The sequence below is a fragment of the Heterocephalus glaber genome, unplaced genomic scaffold (assembly GCF_053883595.1).
Source record: "Heterocephalus glaber isolate CG9 unplaced genomic scaffold, H.glaber_assembly_v1.0 deba00001141, whole genome shotgun sequence".
Classification (NCBI taxonomy): Eukaryota; Metazoa; Chordata; class Mammalia; order Rodentia; family Bathyergidae; genus Heterocephalus; species Heterocephalus glaber.
In genome coordinates, this window is record NW_028258201.1 from 2,312,402 (window position 1) to 2,334,645 (window position 22,244).

The following is a 22,244-nucleotide window of genomic DNA, read 5'->3' on the forward strand; positions in this document are numbered from 1 at the left end:
TGGGTGGTGGAGACCCAAGCACGCCGGGGCTGCGGCGGACAGGGCCTGTTTTCCTGGCCAGCAGCAAGCACCCAGGCTGGGTAGATTGGCCCTTGATATTTCCAGCTGCAAGGCGACCCGCTCCGCCGTGGACACTGGGCCACAGGTCTGGCTGTGGGGGCGGCTGAGCCCTGCGGCTGCGTGGTGGGATTCTCCTAAGGAGAAGTGGGTGGGAGGGGACCCCAGAGCCCCACAGTCTTGCTTCGGTCGGTGTGGTTAGGATGCGGCTCTGGTCCCAACTCCAACTCCAGGGTGGCGTGATTGCATCCAGTTAGCATGTTCAGCCTGTTTGCCGGTTACACCACGTGGTTGCTGGGAGGACGAGAAGAGGTCATTTGTCTAAGGTGCTTGGGACTGTGCCTAGCACACTCTAGTCCCTGTTTATACTTAACCCAAATCCTTGCAGCCAGTGCAGTGCGGAGCCTCCTGCAGGGCAGGCGATTTGGTTACAGGGAGGCGCTCAGCGGGAAGCCCCTCAGGGAAGAGAGGGCCGCAGTAGCAATGAAAATACAGCTCCCATCTCCTGCCCCTCTTCCTGTTCCACAACCTCCAGCAGCTCTCAGACTCTCACTGCCCCCAGCATTTCCACCTCCTGTCATTTCTCTGTCCTCCCTGGGGTCTCCCTGTGGCTTTGCCAACAGTCCCTCTGCCACCCCTACCTGTCTGTCCCTCCCTCCTGGGCCCTGGGCCCGGCTCCTCTGTCAGGGTATTGCCTGCCTGCCACTTGCTCCACCCCGGGGTATTCAGCACTGGCCACGTAGCTGAGAAAATTACAGCCTCAGCCTCCCTGTTCCCCGACTTAGCTGCTCCCTTGTGGTGCGATTTCTCTCACCAAGTGTTGTTTTCCTTTCCTCTGCCTGTGTTTGCACGGAGTGCCATGGATTTGATATAGTGATTGCCTAACACACATACCACATAATAGTATTTTATTTCTTTCCGAAGCACTGTTTGCATGACAAATGAGTTGGTAACATTTGTGCAACTCCTTGCAGCTGTGCAGTTCAATAGAGAAAGAATGAGCCTTTCGGCATCAATACTGGCCCTGTGCATTCTAAGAAGGCCTGAAACTGATGCTTAAACAAAGTGAACGGTGCAGCATTTCACAGAGTTATGGGCTATTTTATCACAATGGATCTTGGGGTGCTTTCACACATGCACTGAACCGGAGCCCCCCTTGCAGTGGTACACGGCAGGAGGTCCTGTCGCCTCCCTTGTGTCCAGGAGTACGGCTGCCAATCTTTTTTTTTTTTTTTTTGGACTGGGGATCGAACTCAGGGTCATTGCGCTTGCGTAGCGGGCGGCAAAACCACTGAGCTAAATCCCCACCCACGGCTGCCACTCTTGTACACCTGTGGAGCCGAACAGCCCACGGCCCTTCCCCAGCCTGACCTCCCTCCACTGGGAACCAGAGGGGACCCAGATGGGCGTAGCAGTGCCCGTCACGCAGGGCACCCTTCTGCCCGCACTGTGGCTTCCGGCAGCCAATACCTGACCTTCTGGGTCTAAAGGGCCACCTGCTCGGGTCTGCCTGTTCCGCAGGAGAAGCCTCGCAAATCACACTTGCCCTCCCTCCCAGGTTTTGGCCTTCCTTGTCCCTCCTGAGCTCGAAGCTCCAGTCCTGCCTCTTCTCTGGATTTTTTTCCAGTACTGGGGATCGAACCCAGGGCCTTCGCTCTGAGCTACATTCCCAGCCCTTATTTTTTTTAATTTTGAGACAGAGTCTTGCCAAGTTACTACGTTGCCCAGGCTGGGCTCGAACTTGGGATCCTCCTATATCAGCCTCCCAAGCACGTGCCACCAAACATGGCTTCTTCTCCAGATTCACATTGCCTCCTCTCCTGTCCAGCCACTGGCTTTGTCCCCAAGGCTCTTTTTCTCATTTTTAGTGGAGTCGCTTTGCTGCTTGGCCTCAGGCATCCTTAGCCACCCTTGTCCAGAACCCCCCCAGACCCTCCTGGGACCTCAGAGCCATGGAGGCCCTGTTTCCAGTGTGGTTGTCCCTGGGGCCTGCTTGGGGGTGGGGTGGGGGAGGCGTGCTTGACAGAGAAGGGAGATGTTGCAAAGCCAACAGCTGAGCAGGAGCCCTCCTTTCTTATCGCTCTGTGTTGGTTTTTTTTAAGGTGAGTGGCTCAGGCCGCAGTCAGGCTTCCTGATTTATTAAAGGCAAAGAGGAAACACAGGCTGCAGGGGCTCCATCCGCTTAGTACCCACATCCACATCCACGCACTCCGAGGTGCAGGGGCTGCTCAGGGCTCCCTGGTTCTCCAGGCCTCCTTCCTGCTGGCCGCTCCCTGCCTCCGCAGAGCCTTATAATAATAATGGCCATAAATCTTTCAGTGGGTTCCATTCTCCTCTTTCTGCAGAAAGCCCTGCACACATTCACCAGCTCCTCTAGGTGCTCAGGGACTGGGGACCTGGGGACCCGTCATTGGTCCCTGCTCAGAGGGCCTTGGCTCTGCTGGGCTTGCTTTCTTTTTCTTTCTCTTTTTTAAATTTTCAAGTGCTACTGGGGATTGAATCCAGAGCCTTCACACTGGCCTACATCCCCAGCCCTTTAATAACTTTTTTTTGTTTTTAAATTTTTGCAACAGAGTTTTGCTAGGTTGCCCAGGCTGGCTGAAACTTGCAATCCTCCTGCCTCAGCTTCCCAGTATGCTGGTGTGTGCCACTGTGCCTGGCTTCTGGGCTTCCTTTGAGCCATGCAGTGGTGGTGCTCATTTCAGTACCCTGTGTAAGGGGAGGTCACCCCTCATCACCTCTCCCCAGGTCTGGGGGCGGCTTAACAAAGGGGGCTGACTGCCAGAGTGGGGTTTAATGGGCAGCCATGCCACCTGCTTTTTATAATCTATTAGAAATTAAACAAAACGCTCAGTCTCTTGACCATGCTCACACTTTGATATCTGTGGGTAAGGCTTCCTTTAGAGGCATGGAACGCGTTGCCTGATGTTGATAACAAATTGTATATGAAGAAAAATGTAATGCTTTCAGAATGTTTTCTTCTGGGCTTTGTCCATGATTAGATTATACTAAATTACAGAGTACAGATATCAGGCAATTACTCTTTGCTTTTAACTATTCAATTTCATGGCAAATCCGCATAGCTTGGTAATTATGAAATCACACCGGTGTGGTTACTGAGAAAATACCTCATCATCTCCATCTTGTGAAGGGAGGATCAGGTTGCCCTGTAATTACCCATGATCCCAACAAGGGTAAAGAACACTGCCACCTGGCCTGAGCAGATCTGGCCTCCCGGCCAGCTGTGAGGCTGCAGGGGCTGCTGGGTAACTGCCTGATGGGGGAGGGCAGCCCGGGCACCCCTGGCACTGACCCTGCTGCCTCCTGGCTCACTGTGGAGCCTTCAGCAGAGGGGTGCTGCTTTCCGCTTCTGTTCTGTGAACATTTCTTCTCTCCCGGCTCAGCTCATGGAATCCTCCCCAGCCTGCCCCCATTTCCATTTCTTCCAGGGCCGCCCAGTGTCCTGTAAGTGGTCGAGGCTGCTGTCCTGGAAACTAACTGGAGCAGCTCGTTTGGCAAAAAAAAAAAGAGTTATTTGAGCTGATTGCAAGAAATCGAACAGTGGCAGCAGGAGGAAAACGAGGAAAGAGGAAAGAAAGGAGCCGACACTTCAGAAGAGGCTCTCTGCCAGCGCATACAGATGTGGGTGGGCTAGGTCCCCGTTGCAGCTCATTACTGGGAAGCACATCAGGGCCCACAGGCCGAGGGCTGGGGATGAGCAGGCTGGGGTGCCCAGAGCTGAGCAGGGCTCTCTGTGGAAAGGAGCGCCAGAGTCTTCCCCTGCTCTTGTGCTCACTGGAGCAATTCCCATTTTTAAAAATGCAGCCCATGCAGGGTGTCCATGGGGGGAGGCTGAGGCAGGAGGGTGGCAAGTTTGGGCCCAGCCTGGGCAACTTGGCAAGATCCTGTCTCCAAAAAAAAAAAAAATAAAATAATAATAATAATTTAAAAAAGAAACAGATGCAGGTTGCTTGAAGAGAAATTGCCAAGGAATCCCATTTTCCTCCCTGGCGACTGTTTCAATGCTGCAGAGGTGTGTGGTGGGCAGGGTCTCGGGAGAAGTTTCCCAGCGGGTGTAAGGGGTGCCTACCTCTGGGACTGACGGTGGGGAAAGATGGTTCCACTGTAGGGGCAGATTGGAGCGGAGGATGAGGGAAGGCCACAAAAATCCGCGGTGTTTTTTGTTTTGGGGTTCTTTTGCATGGAAAGAGACTGGAGCCTCTTGGTTTTCTGCTCTTGGACGTTTTGGGGATGGGGGTGACCGGTGGGCGGTCCTGGGTGTGGCTCCTCCTGGCGAGGTGTGCTGGGCAGCTCCCTGCGGCTCCTCCCTTCTCTCCCGCAGGCCCAAGCCCTCTGCAGCCAGTGCCCTGTCTTGGCAGGGTTTCCCAGGAGCTCGCAGCTGCTTGGGTTGATGAGTGTTTGTGAGGGAATGTGTGGAACAGGCGGTGGGCAGGGCCTGCACCCTACAAAAGACCCGGATGTTCCTGGAGTGAGCTCAGAGCGCCCCACACAAGGGTCCTTGGTAAAGGCTGGGCTCGCTTGTTCTGGTGACCACTTCTCTCCAGGGCTCAGCCCCGCCCTCGGGGTGGCATACAGGGGCCGGCGTGGAACTGTTGGTCACCTATGGAGGGAGGGAGCGGTGAGTCCTAGATGGCCCCGGTTTATAGATAAATGAACACTCATTAATATAAAATTAAATCAGAATGAAATTTTGCGTCCAGTTTTGTTTAGGAGGCAGAAATAAGTGGGCTGGGTGTGCAGCTTTGCTGCAGATGCCGGAGCCTGTAGTCACAAGGTGATAGTAACAATAGTCGTTTACTCCCTGCTGCTGCCTCCGAGCCCAGATGTCCAGGCAGATATTTCCGCCTCGCTCTTGCAAAGGCTCACTGAGGTTTAAGGGCCAGTTGGAAGTTACTCAGCAACCTTAAAAGCCTGTGGCCCGCTAGACCTCGATCCAGTCAGGAAACAGAATGGGCCGGGATTTGGGCCTGGCTCTGCCATCGATTTCTGTGTGGGGAAGCAGATGCCAGCTCTCGGCCCCAGCTTTGTTCCCGGTCGCAGGGCCCGGCGGATCTTCCCAGCCCACCCACCTGAGCTCATGTCCCAGCTTAGCACTTGCGTGGTGCTAATGTTCGTGGCGTTTGTGGCCAGTTCCCTTTGAATCCTACTCCCCCCTCTCCTCCAGACCTGAGTTTGCCCTTTGGAAATTAGAATATTAAATAGGACAGGCGTCTGTATGCATCTCATGCTTTATTTGCTGGAGAGGAATCTGCTCTGCGGAGAGCTTTGCTCCCAAGGCCGTGCCGTGGACTCTGGCTGTGCTCAGGAGGGTGGGCACTTGCCGGTCACCATTGCCCAAGCAGCTGTCACTGTCACTGGGCTGTGGGAAGCACAGGTTTGCAGCTCAGCGGTGTCAGCAGGTCTGCTCAGGAAGCCACCGCCTCAGCCAGGGCTGGGAGGAGGAGGAGGAGTGGGCACCCAGCAGGCACTGGTGGGAGGCTGTGCTGTGAGCAGAGGGAGTGGAGGGGGAGCTCTCCTAGCCTGGGGCAAGTCATTTTGTCCAGTGTTTCCTCTCTAGCACACCTCCTCCTTGGCCTCTCCCTGGTCCCAGAGACTAGGAGGAGTGATCAGTGGCTGTTTGTCAGACAAGATCTAGCTTTGCCCAAGTACCTGGGCAGACCTCGGGCTGGGCCAGGCCAAGTGGGGCGCAGGCCTTAGGTCTGCAGGATGGGTGGGGAAAAGGCAGAAATGAAGTTCCCCCGGCTGGCCAGGTAGGCTGAGTGTGTCGGGCAGCGGGGCTGGGCGGGCTGCTCTTTGTCCTGGCCCTCTGCCACCGGGTGCCTGGAATGGGCCCCGCTGGAGTACGGGGCTCTGCAGCCCCAGCCCCTCTGTGAATCCATTTCCCTGGGAGATGGGGTGCGCCCAAGGGAGACAGAGCTGTTCTCAAGTGCAAAGCGGAAAAACAAATCAGCCTGCTCGGATGCCCGCTGGAATAGGAACGCCAGGGTGGGGGAGGCCAGCCCGGCCCAAGCCACAGAGACCCAGCCACCTGCCCTCCCCGGACCAGGCTGGGTGGGCAGCAGCGCCCCACTCAGCAGCGCATCCAGGACGGCCTGGTACTTTTCCAGCTGCCTGGCGCTCAGCCTCATGCCAATTTCCACAGGAGCAGTCAGCTGTGAAATAAGGCAGAGTTAACAAGCAGGCAGCGGTGCGGAGAGGGTCATTAACCCCTAGGTGCTCACGGGGGCGTGGGGGGGGCCCACAGAAGCCGCCCCGTCCCTGTGCATCCGTCCTCACCAGGGCTGAGGTGGTGGCTGCTGCTGGTGGGACCCCACCTGGCTTCTCTCGGGGGAGAGAATTCACCCCGACATGACAGGAGCTAAGCTCACAGAGCATCGCCAGGTGCCGGGTTCTGAGAGCTTTCTCTGCACTGAGCCTCAAGGCCCCGTGAGGTGGGGACTGGTAGTGTGCCCATTTTGCAGAGGAGGAGGAGGACGGAGGCGGAGAGACTAGCTCAAGGCCCCCAGGCAGCAGAGGGAGAAGACGGCCCAGCCTGCGGCCCCTTCCTGTCACCTGTGGGGACACAGCCTGACCCCTCCTCAGGAGCCCAGAGTCGGTGTCCACGCTCGGCACGTGAGGAGGAAGGGGCCCCACACCCCCGAGTGCTGGCAGCATGGCCCGGAGCTGGAGGGTCAGCGCCCGGAGCCCGACTCCCACCCGGCCCTGGCACGGCCCTCACGCTCTCTGCTGGCAGCTGCTGCACTCGTCTGCAACGCTGACCTCTCCCCGCCTGCACCTGCTGCCAGCCGCACAGGCTTCGGTCTCGGGGAGTGGCCCATCCGTCCTGCAGGCTGCTCCGGCCACAGACCTTGAAGTCGGCTTTGATGATTCTCTTTCTTCACATCCTGAGTCCATTCCTTCAGAAAATCCCGCGGGCTTCTGCCTCCACACCATTTCCAACCTCTCTCCTCCTCCCCTCCCTCTCCAGCCTGCTCAGGCCTCCCCACTCTGCCCTCGCCCCTGCCGTCTGTTCTCAGCACTGCAGCTGGTGGCCCCTTTGGAATGGAAAGCAGAACAGCCCTCCTCTCCTCAGAGCCCCCAAGGGCTCCCGCTTCAGCAGAATGAATTCAAAGTCCAAACAATTCCCAGCCAGCCCACAGTCTGGTCTTAGCCACTGTCTGCCCTGGCTCTCTGTGATGGCCCTAGCCCTTCTCTGCCCCAGGGCCTTTGCACTCACCAGCTGTCTTCTGCCTGGACTGTTCTTCCCTATATGCCCCTGTGGTTCACTTCCTCACTTTCTTCAGGTCTTTGCTCAAATTCCATTTACTCACAAAGCCTGCTTTGCTCCCCCTATTTAGACCCCGACCTATTGGGCTGGGGATTTAGCCCAGTGGCACCACGCCTCCCTTGCAAGCACAAGGTCCTAAGTTGAATCCTCAGTACCACAAAAAAAGAGAGGAGGACCACGGCCTACTCATCTCCATGCCCAGCTTAATTTGCCCCATAGCACTGTTACCACCTGCCACCCAAAGGGCTGGATCATTATCTTGTTTGTGGTCTGTTCCTGTATCTCGTTTCTGCTTCTTCACAGGGTGGGTCTTGCTCACTACTCTGTCCCCAGTGCCATGCGTGTACTAAAGGCGAGTTTCCTCCTCATCTGGACTGAGGGGTCTGTGAAGTTGGGGAGCTGCCTGAGCCGCCAGACTCATGCTGTCCAGGCCCCGTACCGTGAAGGAATGGCTGGAATCTGGAGCCCCCAGATCGAGGTTCCTGGACCCAGCCCCTCTCCAGGCCCAGGGTCCCCAGGAGGTCTGAGCCATGCTATGTCTGCTGGGCGGCTCCTTCTCTTCCTTCAGCTCTCCAGTTGGACACCTCCTCCCAGAGGCCTCGTCCTCCCGCCTGGGCTGGGCAGAGCCCCACTGGCCTGCTCACTGTACCCGTGGGTGCTGCCCACTAGCCAGGCTGGAGACCATGCCTGTGCTAAGTCTCCCCATCGCCCCCTTCGTGTTCACCTTGATCACCCCGTTTTCTTCTTCCTCTGTGAGCTCCCAGGGGTATTGAGGGCCTGCTTCTTCTGACCTCTGCTGCATGCTCAGGGATTTCTTTTGCCCTCTGCTCCGCTCCCTTTCCTGGGGACAGAGCATTGTACAAAACTGTGCCCCCTCCCCTGCCTCCCACCCCCATCCCGGCTCCCCAGGACCAAAGGACCTCTGGCCCCAGATGCCCAGTGGCAGGAGGATGGATGGGGCTGGACGGGCCACCTAGAGGGGGAGTCTGTCCCTTTGCAGTTAAAACATCGCACCCAGCTTGTTACTGTTAATTAAGTTAAAGCTCGGAGAATAATGGCGGCCCTTCGCGCATATTAAGTGCGAGAATGTGTCTTTCTTAGAGAGCCTATAAAAAAGGTGGCAAGACAGCCCGGCCTGCGAGGCGCCATGGGGTAGCCCGGAACTGGGAGTCCCTGGGAAGTGATTTATAAGAGGCGAGACAGGGGGGTGAATTATGGAGCAAGGAGTTTGCAGTGTCTTCATAAAAATCCGGGGCCTGGCAATTAGGAGAGGAAAACCGCAGAGCAGTTTAATGCAGCGCGGCCCTGGCTCTGCTGTTTCGCAGGCCTGTGCTCTCCCCAGCCTCCCAGTCTGTGGGCCCTGGACCTCACCTGGAGGCTGCGGCCCCACCTGCACCCCTGCTCCCGGGTGTGGCCTGGCCTGCCGGGTGGAAGGAACTACAGGTCTCTCCAGGGCTGGGGAGGGAGGGTGTGAGTAGGCGCCTGTCCTGCAGGGGCGCTGCGCTCAGCCGGGCTGTGCAAAGGGCCATTCCCCGGACGTGGGGCCCAGCCACAAGGCAGCGAGGCCGGCAGCCCGGAGACCACCTGGAGAAATAGCCCCTGCAGTGTTCCTGTCCTCACAGACAGGGCGCAGAAGCCCCGCTTCTTCCTGTCCTTGGTTAAAGGGAGCCAGTGTCTCCACAGCCACTAGGAAGCTGTGTGGAGGCAGAGCCAGGCCCGGTTTTTCTCAGGCCGTGCTCTGCAGCGGTGACAGACCCAGCCGGGCCCTGGCTCCTTGGCCCACGGCGCCTCCTCCAGCAGCACGTTCAGGGGTGGGGCCTCCTCCCTCCTCTGAGCCCCAAGCACTCAGCAACAGCCTCACCTACGGGGTGTTAATCACGTCGGCCTGTGACAGCCCTGTTTTGTCTTCCATTGTTAGTTAATTTTTCATACTTGCTGGGGCCGCAGTCTGCTCCTCAGAGGCAGGGGAGGCCTGGAGCCCCTCAGAAGGGTGGCAGGAGAGGGAGCAGCGGGGCTTCTCACCTGCATCCTGGGGATGAAGGCTTCGGTCTGGGCAGCCAGCAGGGCAGTCACATGCACCACCAGCAGGGCAGCCATGGCCTTGGGGGACACCATCCAGGAGCTGGACAAGGAGGGCTCCTGTCACCAGGTGGGGTGCGTGCGGACTGCCTCTCTGACCCTTGCCCCACTGTGGCTGTGACATCCTGAGCAGGCGCTCAGCCTCTGGGGTCCCGGCCTTCCCGGATGAGCGCCGAGCAGGCACAGCGGACAGAGCTCCCGGGAAAGGCCATTCAGCCCTGCACGCACACAGGGACAGTCTCCGCTCAGAGCTCTTCTCATCATTAGGCAAGGTCTTCCAGGTCAGCTGGTCCCCTCATGAGGCAGGAAGGACCTCCCCACTCAGAGAAAGAACTCCTAGGTTACCATCAGAACCCAGGGCCTTACCCCTGCTCTATGTACTGATTAGGATGAGGAAACAGATAGGTCCAGGCCCCTCAACCCCAGCGTCACCCAGAAATGCCAGGCCGAGACCCCAGGCCCACCGAGGAAATGGCTGAGGCCCTCTGCCCACCTGGAAGAAGAGCCACACGGAGGAGTGGTGTGGGGTTGGGGCCGCTGTGCGGAGCACTGGCTCTGGAAAAGCTGCTCCCTGCTCCAGTGCGGCGGCTGCATCTTGGCCACACCCAGAAACAATAGGTCGGGGGCCTTCACCTGGGGCCCCACTGACCCCCCGGGGCCGGGAATGCTGGGGATCCCCGGGCAGTGGCTATGTCAGGATCGGCCCCAGGACAGGGGCTGGGGCTCTGGGGGCTCGGGTCCTGCCAGGGGCTGTGGGGCGTGGTGACTGCAGAGGCGCAGAGACCTGAGGAAGGGTGGGGCTGGTCCTGGGCGGGCTGGCACGGCCTGGGATGCTGGCCTTCCAGCTGGCACCTTGCCACGCCCCGGTGTGGGATCCTCTGTCCACAGAGATGGAGGAGGGTGGCGTCCCGGGCCCTGGGCCCATGCTGGTGGGTGCAGGGCTGAGGCCTCCAAGCAGGGAGGGTGCAGGTGAGGCATCCGGAGAGCTCAGGGACCTGGACGCTGGGTAGGAGTGGGTTTTGGTCTGGGCCACCTCCAGGCTTCTCCGAGTCCAGCTCCCCTGCACCTTGGAGAGGAGCTGCTGCTCTCTTCTCCTCCCCTTCCTACATTCTCTCTCTATTTTGTTCAAATTCCATGAGCTACAACACAAGGCTCAGACTGCCTGAGCCGCGGCCCCAGCTTCATGCCAACTCCCGGCAGGCTGGGAGGGCCACCGCCCGCAGGAGGCCACCCCGAGGAGGCCAGGGCCCGTGCAGAGCCCGGACCCCTCACCCCTACTTCCCGTCCTTCCCCCACTGCAGTCCCTGGGGCCCCCACTTTCCCTCTCGGTGGAGATGCATGTGTCACATTTAAGGCGTCCCATTTCCTTAGAGATTCTTAGATCTTTTCCATTCTGGTGTTTGCATTTAATTCACTCCGTAAGAATCAATAAAAACTTTAAATAAAAAAGGCAAAATCCAATTGCTGCTCATTTTCTTGATTCACCTGGCAGTTGCCTTGTCACCTACTTTATCCGAGTTCCGGGGACCTGGGAGGGGAGCAGGGAGTGGGAGCTGATCCTGGCAGGGGGAGGCCTGGCTTCCCTCCAGCTCTGCTCTGCCCCTCAGCCTCCAGCAGCAGCGCCCTGCATGCACCCTGCTCACTCTGGCTGGGGTCCTGGCTTGGAGTCGGTGTTCCAAGCCCCCTACACCAGCTTCTGCTCTGCCTGGAGCTGCACTGCCCGATTCTCTCCTGCCTCCACCCTGTGCAGCTTTGCCCGTTCACTTGGGCAAAAGCCCAGCAAGGTGCAGCCAGGCCACACCTCATCCCAGAGTTGGGCACAAACCTCTGTGTTGCCTCGGGGCCCAGGCCGATGAACCACACCCTCTGTGGCTCCTTACAGTGGCCGCGTGGCCTGAGCAGTCAGGAGGCCCTCCTGTCCTCGGCACTCAGCCAGTCTGTAGCCCTTATATATCCCCACACTTCCTTTGGGCCATTAACCTTTGGCCACACAGCTGGGGGCTCTGGGTGGGGAGCCTGGGTTCTTGAGGCTCACAGAAACCATGGGCGCTGCCTGCCTCGCTGTGGGCTTTTGGGACCTTCCCGAAAGGCCTCTTCCATGAGCCAGTTGGGGTTCAGTAGGACCAGACCCCCCAAGCCCCTCTTTCTGTCCACTTGGAACATGGTGGTGTGGAAAGAATCATTTTAATGAGTCTTTTCTTTTTTGGCCCTTAAATATACGATGCTGAATACCTCCAGCCCAACTCTTTAAGGATCAGACTCTGTGAGAGGGTTGGATCAGAAAAATAGCTTCTCTTCCATCTGCCCCTGAAAGAAAGTGTACAGTGTTTCAGTCAGTTAATAAAGAAAACGACTGCATCCAGGCCCAGGGCGGTGCAGGGCCCACGCCCAGAGGGAGTCGAGGCAACGAGGATCGTGTGGCGAGGTGCAGAAGGTTCTGGACAGTTTGTGGCCTGGGAAAGGGACCCAGGCCTGCCCAGGAAGTGTTCTCTGGTAGTTGTGTAGTTTACACAGGAAGTTTAGAGATCTGAGGAAGAAAGAAGTGACTGTGACCTGGGGTGACCTCACTGTGACCTCACTGCTGCCAGACAGTGAGTTCTGACTAAACTCAGCCACACTGTGAGGTTGGTGCCCTCAGGTCTCTCCTTCTACAGATGAGGAAACTGAGGCACAATCAAACAGCTCCTCTCTGGCCCTGCTGCAAGGTCTCTTCCTTCAAGGTCAGGGCTGCTGGGGATTCAGGGCACAGAGTCGAAGCACACGGATGCAGGCTCCCAGGGGTTCCCAGTCAGGCCTAAACGTGAGATTTGAAGCTTGATGTCAGGATGCCGGGGGTCCAGGGGGCATCACACAGGGGCCATGATGAACGCGTCGCACTGGACAGTCACTGGAGGTGAGGGGGTGGCACTGGAGAAGGGAGAGGCTGAGTCGGGGAAATCTCCAGTGGCCACTTCCCCAGGAATCACGCTGGCCAAGAGCACCTTCCAGAGCAGCACCCCAGCCTCCAGAGGAGGAGCAGGAAGCCTCCTGTTTCCACTCCAGAACCGCTGCGGGTCAGTCCTTCTGGTTTTTCCCTCAGAAAGAAACAAAGTCCGTGGGGATTCAAACCCAGCACCCAGCCACTCAGCTCCCCACTCATCGAGGGTGATGGGAACCGATGGCGGCCTTGCTTCCTGCCAGCAGGTCTCCTCCGTGTCCCGGCCTCAGCCTTCCTCCAGCCCACTGGGCCGGTGACTGGGCTAGATACGCATGAGGTCTCCAGAGTCGCTGAGATCAAAATGCTGGGGTCTGCAACTGACGAGCCCTCACCCTGCCTGCTGGGAGTCTCGCGCCCCCGTCGCAAGCGGGGCCCTGAAGACGAGGTCACCTGGACACTGTGGGCTGTGACAGGGGCCGTCAACACCTGTGTCTGTCGCGGAGACCAGAGCCTGCTCCCGCTTTAGTACAGCCTGTGAGCTGATGCTCGAACTCTGATTTTTTAATAATTGAAAAAAACTAAAAGAATCATATTTAACGACATGTGGATGTAATTTCCGTGTCCATGAATAGTCGCTGGGACACAGCTACTATCATTCATTCACGTGCTGTCTCTGGGCCACAACAGCAGAGCTGGGGCATGTGACAGGCCGAGGGGTCCACAGAGCTGAGAACGTTTAGGGCCCGGGGCTTTGTAGGAAATGGGGAGGACACCAAACTCCTCCCGCCCCAGCCATCCCCTGCCGGGAGTCAGAACCTGCTTCAGCCTGAGCCGACGGAGGACAAGGCAGGGTGTGCTGTGCACTCGAACTTGGCTCGGAGAAGCCGGGCCTGGGTGGGAGCAGGACCCAGAGGCAGCCAGGCAATCCACAGAGCTTCAGGGAAAGTTGAGGCTGCTCCCCCGGCGCTTCACAGCAGCGCTCTGCGGTCTGCACCCTCCTTCAGCGGGGCTAATCTGGGCTCTGATCCAGAGACGCCTTCCAGAGGCTCAGAAAGGACCACTAGGAGCCTTGGAGCCCAAGGCAGGCCTTCAGCAAGGGATGGGCAGGAGGCAAGGGCTGGAAACAGTAAATAAGCTCGGATCAATTTTCCGGACACGAGTTGTGCTATCCGGGATCTCTCCCATGATTCACTGTTTCTGATCCAAGAAACTTGCAGTACTAAGTCTGACATCTGCAGCTTGGTGAGGAAGGAAGGCAGAGAAAGGAAGGTGAAGAAGGCAGCACAAGTGCTCTCCCTATGATGTGAGAGGAGCATGCAGACCGGTGGGGGTTCCAGGTCTGCTTCCAGGTCACGGTGTCAGGGCACAGGCTACTGGGAGAAAGTGGCCTCCCTGCCCGCTCCTCCAGGTGGAGAGCTTGCGTTTGGCCCTTTGGGAATCTTTCTTCTCTCCCCTCTTTATCAGCCGCTGTGGGCTTTGGTGGGCATTTTCCGCTGACATAGATCCTGCCTGAGGATTGAAGAGGAGGCTGGATAGCAAGCCTAATAATGGCTACTTTGCCTTTACCATGCACATCAACGTTCTCTAAACGTGCTCAATTAGTGGCTGTTTCTGCAGCTAGAAACTAGACAAAAATAAAAGGAAGGGATAATCTGATGCCCTTCATTTTCCAAATGGGATTTGCCCAGGAAGTGCAGTGGCCAAGGCCGAGAGGAGCCGTAAGAACCTAACCCAGGTCGGGGAAAGGAAGTTCACAGAACTCAGGGGAAATGGCTCAACTGCACGTGGGCACTTGATTGCCTCTTCCCCCATATTGGGCAGAGGTATTAGCAGTGTAGCTCTTCTCTCCTCCTGACCTTGAAAATATTGTTATTGCCATAACATCTTCATTAATGGCCTGGAACGAGGAGGCAATGGCGTGTTAATTAAATTTGCAGATGATACTAAATTGGGAGACATGGTAAACATCAGGGAGGACAGAGACCTAGTGCAGGAATATGTGGACGTGGAGAGGCTGGAACTGTGTGCTAGAAACAGCCAAGTGAGCTGCTGGACATATGTCACCAAGACCCCGAGGACAGGACGGAGATGTGGGTGGGAGGGTGGGACCAGCAGAGGAGAGCTGCACCTGGCCTGTTTTCCAGATGGTGCCCTCAACAGGCACAGGATGGTGGGGAGAGAAAGGCAGAGTTCCCATGAGCCAAAATAGCCCAGGGATTGCTGGGAATGCCAAAGCTCACGGCATAAAAATGAAAAATGATAGGGTTCAAAAGGGTGGCTGCTCAGATGGCTGGTAAGAAATAAATGTGCCGGGCTCACGTTAAACGGAGGTCAAGGAGAGGCGAAGAACGTAGCAGCAGGAGGCAAGGGAGGAGAAGGGGCCCTGGGCGCTGGTCACTTCGAAGCCCTGAGTTTAAAGTCCTTGATGTCCCGCAAAGAGCCAGGGTGGGTGACCGGACTCACGAGCAGAAACACGGGCGGATGGTGCCTGCATTTAAAACTAGGTCAAGCAAAGCACCGAGAAATGTATTTTGGGCAGCGACTGTGTCCCAGGGGACCTGGGCTTTGGTGACCCATGGGGTATTTTTATTCTTTTCCTTCCACAGCTCAGGGTCTTTTTACAGAGCTCACAAATGATTTGTTGAGAAGTGACACACCGTGTACCCAGAACCCCACGGTACAGACGTGGTACAAGCAGAGAGGAAAACATAGACACAGACGGGGTCCATCCCGAATTAATTTCCGATTTGCTGAGCTGATTGTTTGTGTGTTACATCTGCGGCTCAAATTAACATTCCCGCCTCTCCGATTTCCTGGGGAGCCCACTCAATGCACACTGACAACCTGGACCCAAAACAATCCGATAAAATGCGTTCCTTTTCAGTTCAGCCTCCTGGACTATTGACAGTGTGCCCACGACTTGGGGACTCAGCTAAGTTTTACAATAGCATCCCTGCTGACTTCCTGGTCAATATTTCTCGGGGTGGTTAAAGTACTCCTGGAAGTGTCCCAGGCACTGACTTGCTTCTGGGCTCCCCTTCTATTTATGGGGGTTTAATCACAAAAGCTGCTGCTGTAAAACTTCAAGAGGAGGTCACACAACTTTTTTTTTCAGGGACAGGATGTGGATGCTAAGGGCAGGATCTATGGGCTGAATGAATTTCTTTTCATGTTTCGTTTGAGAATTGAGCTTGTGATTTCTCCCCCCCGCCTTGTGGTACTGGGGATAGAGCCCAGGGCCATCGCACTGAGCTACCCCTTTTATCTCTTACTTTGAGTTAGGGTTCTTGATAAGTCCCTAAATTGCTCAGGCTGGGCTCAAACTTTCAATCTTCCTGCTTCAGCCTCCCAGAGTGCTGAGAAAACAAGCGTGCACTGAGATGCCGGCTTCAGATCTCTTTTTAATTGAATTTTAAATATATGTACTTATATTTTTATGCAGATGATGGGTGTGTTTGGAGAGAAAGCAACTGGCCTTGGAAGTGAGGAATTAATTACAAGGAAAGGCTGGGCTCACAGAAGCCCCAGCCCCTCTTTCTCTCCAACCCCTCGGGGCAGGCCGCTCCGGCTCCAGCTCCGCTCCGCTTGGGGCTGGAGGGCACCAGGCAGACAGCTGACGCATTTTCATGAATGATTAAGGGAGTTTGTGGCTGGGGAAAGTTTGCACTTTCATGTCTAAGAAGGAGAGAAGTCTCAGTGAGGTCTCACGGAGCATGGATGGGAGCCAGAGCCGTTTCGGATGTCAGCTTAATCCGGGTGGATTCTGGGGAAAGGTGCTGGCTGTCCTGACTTTTTCTCTAATTGCATCAGAAAAACTCAGCTGTTGACTTCCCTACATCTGCTGGGCTGACGGTTTTAGGGTTTGGGGGGTGAAGGGGTTGCAGATGGAAACAGCAGGCCCTGTGTGGCCTCTGGCGTGTCAGCTGTGGGTGGCGGGCACACTGAGTGGGAGTGAAGGCCAGCGCCAGGACCCTGCTTTCTCTGTGGTCGGGCAGGGCCACGTGGCTGGGCTGAGTGCACCCAGGGTCAGAGTGGAGCACTTGTGGGTCAGGCCAGGTGCTCAGGGCCCCAGTCTTTTCATAGATGCCCAGCTGAGCAGAGACCTAGGCTGGCCCCACAACCAGCACGGTCCTCTTCCTTGAGCCTGGGGTTGCCATGTCCAGCGGAAGTGGTCCAAATGGGCAGGCCCTAAAAGCTCAGCCAGAAGGGAGGCTGAGCCGGAGGGGCCGCCCGTGTTCCCCACAGGCAGTGTCCAGGACATAGGTAGGGTGGCGCTGGGGAGAGCGGTGTAGACCGTGGCAAGCCCTTACCTCTTACCTAGGTCTGAACAAGAAAGGGCTGCCCAGCGCAGCCATGAGCGCAGCCTCCCAAGTTCACCCTCCCCACCGGTTTTCCCTTCTTCACTTCTTGCAGTAAGATATTTCTTGAAATGGCAGCCTGAAGGTGGGGCACCTGCAGCTGAAAGCACTTGGAGAGAAGTCCCCGCTGGCTCGCTCTTGGCAGGAGCCCATCAGAGGGACGCATCTCATCATTATGCACCAGCCTTGCCTCAGGAATGTTTGGCTGTCAGGACTGGATTCCACCCCAAGAAAATCTCTCCTCAGAGAAGATTTGCAGTTGTTCTTTGTAAAAAAGAGAAAAAAGGGGGGATTTATTTAAAACAGACACATGTAAGCCCCTAAGGGGTGGGAGGCATAAACTGCAAGAACAGCTCCCATCAAACTTGAGCCCTCAGGTTCAGGACTCAGTGAGGAGCATGGAAATGAAAGGGAACGGATACCCCTCTGCCTGCCCGGCACGTCAAGGCAGTCGGCGTGACAGGAAGGTTCCCTGCAGAACGGCTTCGTGTGATGTGAAAAGGGTTAACATCGTCCTAGTAGATTAGACATTCTCCGGCTGGCTTAGGAGTGAGAGGCAAATTCAGAGCTTCTACAGGAAGCCACGCACTTGAACCCTCTTTAGACATCAGAAACAGAAGGAGGGAATGGCCCGAGTGGGCTTGTGTCTGACAGGATGGGGAGGGCCCTGAGTGTTGCTGTACTCCTACGGGGGATGGGAAGCGAGACCGGGTGGGGTCATGGTTAGTTCAGGGCAGGGGTAAGAGCTGCAGCCAAGAACCTGTCAGGATTAGTTAATGACACGCAGCGGTCAGCTCTGGGGTAGGTACGTGTGTGTGCATGTGCATGCCTGTGTGTGTGCGTGTGTGCGTGCGCGCACGCGTGTGTGTGCAGGCGCTGATGAGAGAAACTCAGCCCATGCCTCAGGAGCACCTGAGAAGGAAAGATGGGTGCTGGGAACCGAAGCTGAGTTCCAGGGGAAGGAGGGTGCTTAGTACAGAAAACCTCCTCGAGCCAGTCGCCAGGCTGGGCTTCGGAGTCGGCTGTGTGGCCTCAGAAGCCTTCTCCTTGGCCATGCTGCCCTCTTCTCCGTTTCTGCCTTTCTTTTCCTTCCGATCCACCTCCCTCTGCCCTCTGCTCCTCCCAAACCCACCTCCACCCTCCCCAGGGACCGAGGACACAGTTCTGGCCGGGCGTGTTATTGGATTTTAAATGAGGCGATGGCTTTTTAATTTTTGGTTTAATTGCCTTTCCATACAGGGCACGGAGAATGGTTGATTACCAGGCAACTGGGCCCGGCGGTAACATTCCTTATCCGACGTCTCTTCCAGCTGCGGCGGAAGGGACGCGCTTTCAGGGCCCCAGGGCCCTGCTCTGTCCGTGGTGCTGACGGCCCAGCTCGGGGACACCCGGGCGTCCCTTCCTGCCGCTATGCAACTTGCAGAGCTGAATAATTTTGAATGCATTTCCCATTTCCCTAGGGGCGGAAAACGTCCAAGGGAGCCTCTGGGATAATGGCCCCGAATTCAAGAGTACTCAGGAAAGCAGAAAATCGGGAAGACGGGAGGCAGGAGGCCGGAGGCTGGGGGCCCTGCAGCCCTCTGCTGTGGGCGGGGCCTGCCGTTAGCTCCGGGAAGGGGACCCCTGAAAAGATGACCCTTCCTTCCTCAGCCGCTCCTGGGACGTCTGCAGAGGGCTCCCTGAGGACCGGCCGGGTCCACTGCTGTGCTCCAGCTGGCCCACGGACTGGAACCGCCCAGAGCTGTGCCGTGAGGTCAGGCGCTGCAGCACCAACCGCACGGAGAGGGCAGCAGGGCTTTCCTTCACCCTCTGACCCGAAAGAGGCCTGGGTGCAGCTCGGGCCACGCGGAGGGCACCCCCTGTGCTCCTCTCAGGTTCCGTCTTCCCACGGGCTCGCTGCCCCTCCGTGTCGCCTGCCCCATGGCACCCCCGAAGGGTCCTCCACCCTGCTCCAGCCACCTTTCTCTCTCTTCTTGTCCCCTGGGTTCTTGAGATGCTGGGAACCCCCTGGTGACCACGGATCCAAGGTCATAGGTCAGTGAACGTGGCCCTGAGCGTTGGTGGCCCGGAAACTGGAACTCTCTGTACTTCCTGGAGGGTTAAATCCTCTAGGGAGAGGGAGGCAAAGGGGCCACTTCCCCTCCAGGGGTGCAGCCCTGAGGGGCCTTTTCTGGATGCTCATGCGGCCACCATTAGGGGGTGCTCTCCCAAAGGATGGTGGGGCTGGGGATCTGGCATAACTGGGCCACGGAGGGGCAAAGGCAAGGGAGCTCCTCCCGCCAACTGCACTGCACATGCTGGGGGGTGATGGAGAGCCAGAAGCCAGAGGGGAGGTGCTCGGCAGCCGGACAGGCCTGCACCCCCACCCCAGCCACCGTCAGAGCGTGGGTGACGGCCCTCCCGGCCTTCCCAATTTCATCTCAGCATTTCAATTCGCTGATGTAACATTTCTGCAGAACACAGGGTTGGTTTTTTCCCCCTACTTGATTTCCTGGGGTTTGTCTCTTCATTGTTTTTCTTCTTAAAAGAATAAAGCCAAAGACAAGCACCTGTCTTTTATGCTCTTGGCTGAATTTTTGCAGCTGTCAGTGGTGAGAGCAGTGGTGGGAAGAAGGAGGGGCCTGCCTGGTAGCTGGGATGTGGAGGGGCAGGGTTTCTGCACCTGGGAGGGGAAACCCCGCCTCAGAAAGGCGTCCTGGGAGCCGGGCCGGGGCTAAGGGCGGTGCAGGTGGCACCAGAGCACGCTCCTTTGAGGGAGGAGCCAGAGCCCTGAGCTGCCTCATCCACACCCGGGGTCCACTCGAGTGTTGCCCCGGCTGGTTAGGGCCACCCACACAGCCACTGGTCATGGCCCGGTCCCTGCTGGACACGGGCTCACCCCACCCACACAGCCGGGAAATCAGCAAGAGGACCTGGGCAGCCCTGCCAGGGAGACTGAAGGGGAGCAAAGTCTGGGCGAATTCTAGAAACTGACAGGTGCACTGTGGTGGACGAGCGGGCAGAGACAGGCAGGTCCCACATGGCCTTGAAGTCACAGGTCAACACTGTCATGCTCTGACTGGTGCAGCCAGCCTGCCTCCCACCTGGGGCGGAGAGAGGGAAGAGCAAAAGGTAAAAAGCAGGGAAGCCAGCTGGGAGGGTGCAGGCCGGGGACAGACGATGGCACTGGAAACCAAGGATTCAAGATATTTCCACAAAAAGCGACCTGGAGATGGATGGATGGAGGGATGGAGAGGTAGGGGTGGTGTCAGTTTCCTGATCTGAGTGCTGTGTGGACAGAGTGGTATGGGCTCAGCTGGAGACAAGAGAGGAAGGAGGACACGGCCGTCCTGAGCAGTGTGGCCAGGTGTGAGCCAGCATCAGGGGACGCTGGGAGCCGAGTGGCAGGGCCAGGAGGCAGGTGCCGGAGGGCAGCAGCCGGGCTGTGATGGGGAGCAGAGGGGGCTCCCAGGCCTCCCTGAAGCTCCAGACCTGTGGAGGTGACACACTGTGGAAGTCATGAAAAGCCATGGGTGTGGGTAGAGCCAACCAGAGCTGGGAATGTACCAGCCTCCCTCTTCTCCGGCCGGGGTCAACCAGTGGCCCAGCCTGCTGGGAAGCAGCAGCCAGGGAGAGGGGCAGGTCCTGTGATGGGGGCCAGGAGGGGACAGGTGGGCAGGCAGGGCTGGCAGAGAGGTCCCCAGAAATCGCCTAGGGGTCTCCCTGCGGATGTTTTCCCCTCAGTTGGGCATCGAATGGAGGGCCTTCACCTGAACTATGTCCCCAGCCCTTATTGATGTTGCTCCAAAGACTCATAAGTCACTAACTTGCCTAGGGTGGGCTGGAATTTGCGATTCTACTGCCTCAGCCTCGTGGAGGGCTGGGATTAGAGGCGTGCACCACCACAACTGGCAGATGTCTGTATTTTTAACCAGGCCATTCAAAGTCTTCATCTGTGATGAGAGGGTTCAGGCGCTGGACACAGACAGGCAACTTGGGAGGCTGCAGGGCCATCTCTCCTGCCTCCCTGTGGGATGTGACCTTCGTCCCACCCGGCAGGCGGGAAGTCAGGGCTGCCTTGCGCACCCCTTGAGAGGCCCCCCAGTCCTTCTGCCTGTTTGCAGGGAACCAGGGCCTCGGACTTGTCAGAAAGCGGCCTCCGGGAGGCAGGAGAAGTGCGGTCAGGAGAGCGGAAGCCGCGGTGACCCGGGTTGCTCTGCCTTCCCTGCCCTGTCTGCCCGCATGCAGCCTGCTGGGGCCAGGAGCGGTGCCCTGCCTCCGAACCGCCTCCCCGTGTCACGGTGCTCCACAGTCCAGGAGAGGAGCGCGGCTGCACTTTTACATGCGCACAGATCTGCTAAGCCATTTTTCTCAGAACTAAAGAGCTGTCTGTGCACAGCACACGCTGAGAATCGCTGATGGCTTTGACACCGAAGTTTGTTCCCATTTCTGGCCACTGACGTTCCAAAAATACTGGGGCTCGGCTTGGGTAGAGCCCTCTTTTCACGTGGACAGCGAGGGCCCTCGCGTCTGCTCGCTGGGAGTCGTGAGCACTGAGCAGGTCTCGGATGCTGTTGCTGTGCGGGCTGAGCCCCCAGAGGCTCAGGCGCTCAGAGGCAGGGCTTGCGGGCTGCCGGTCGCAGAGTCTCAAACTTCCGGTGTGGATCAGCCCGCAGGTGAGACCCTGATTCCATGGCACTACGGGAGGTGATGCACAGGAGGTGTTGCAGTGAGCAGGTTGAAGTGTGTGGGTCTGGGTGTGACTTTGGGGACATCTGGTCCCTGGCACTGTCCTCCTCCTCCTCTCCCCTTCTCTCCCCACTTCCTGGATGCCATGAGGTGAGCAGCTTTCCTCCTCCAGGCCCTCTGCCTTGTTCCTGGCTCGCCACAGGCCTGGAAGCAGTGGGGCTGCCTGACTATGGATTGGGACCTCTGAGGCCAAGCCTTCTTGGGTGTTTGGCTATGGTGACAAAAGGCCGCCCACACAGTTGTAAAGAGCCCAGGTGGATGGTAGTGCTCAGTAAATGCTGAGGGATTTCCCCATCTCGGCTCAGTGACTTCAACCTTCATAGAAGGCCTGGGGATACCCTGGGGCCTTGAACACTGGAGAGAGGGAGGGAGGCTTACAGAGCTGCCAAGGGCCGGGCAGGGGGCCACACCTGGTATCATGGATGTGGGAGCCAAACCACAGGAGCTCTTGACCCATGGCCCAGTTAGGAGTGGGCCAGGCAGTCCCAAGGAGAGAGGACACAGGTCAGGGTCTTCAGGAGGGCTTCCTGGAGGAGGTGGCATTCAGATCCGGCAGAGAAGGGGCGCTTAGTGACAGCGTCTCTCGGGACCTGGGGCCCGGCAGAGCGGCTGGGCTGGCCAGGCCCCGAGGAGAAGCCCTGGGCCCTGTCCTGGGCCCCGTCCTGGGCGGGCTGGCCACCGATTCTCACCCTCGTGGGATGAAAGGGCCGTGCCACCCACCTCGCACATTAATGGGGCGTCCCGTGACAGGGTCCTGACTGCTCTCCCTAAGTTTGGGAAGTAGAAAGGATGCCAACCTGGTTCTGGCCTGAGCTCG

General features: G+C 57.7%; 1 protein-coding gene across 1 annotated transcript; it reads right to left on the bottom strand.

Annotated features, from left to right (window-relative positions):
• Positions 1 to 5,173: 5,173 nt before the first annotated feature.
• Mln (motilin) lies at positions 5,174 to 9,704 on the bottom strand. The gene is made up of 3 exons (XM_087210480.1): positions 9,368 to 9,704; positions 8,070 to 8,210; positions 5,174 to 6,230 (listed from the first exon to the last, which is right to left on the bottom strand). The coding sequence occupies exons 1-3, from the start codon at positions 9,458 to 9,460 to the stop codon at positions 5,772 to 5,774; spliced, it is 693 nt and encodes a 230-aa protein (XP_087066606.1). The 5' UTR covers positions 9,461 to 9,704; the 3' UTR covers positions 5,174 to 5,771.
• Positions 9,705 to 22,244: the final 12,540 nt, after the last annotated feature.

Coding starts and splice junctions, on each gene's coding strand:
- Mln (XM_087210480.1), bottom strand. CDS start 9,460: ATGGTGTCCCCCAAGGCCATGGCTGCCCTGCTGGTGGTGCATGTGACT. Junction 8,211..9,367: donor CCTTCATCCCCAGGATGCAG/GTGAGAAGCCCC, acceptor GAGGGGGCACAG/TTTTGTACAATGCTCTGTCC. Junction 6,231..8,069: donor AAGAAAACGGGGTGATCAAG/GTGAACACGAAG, acceptor CTTATTTCACAG/CTGACTGCTCCTGTGGAAAT.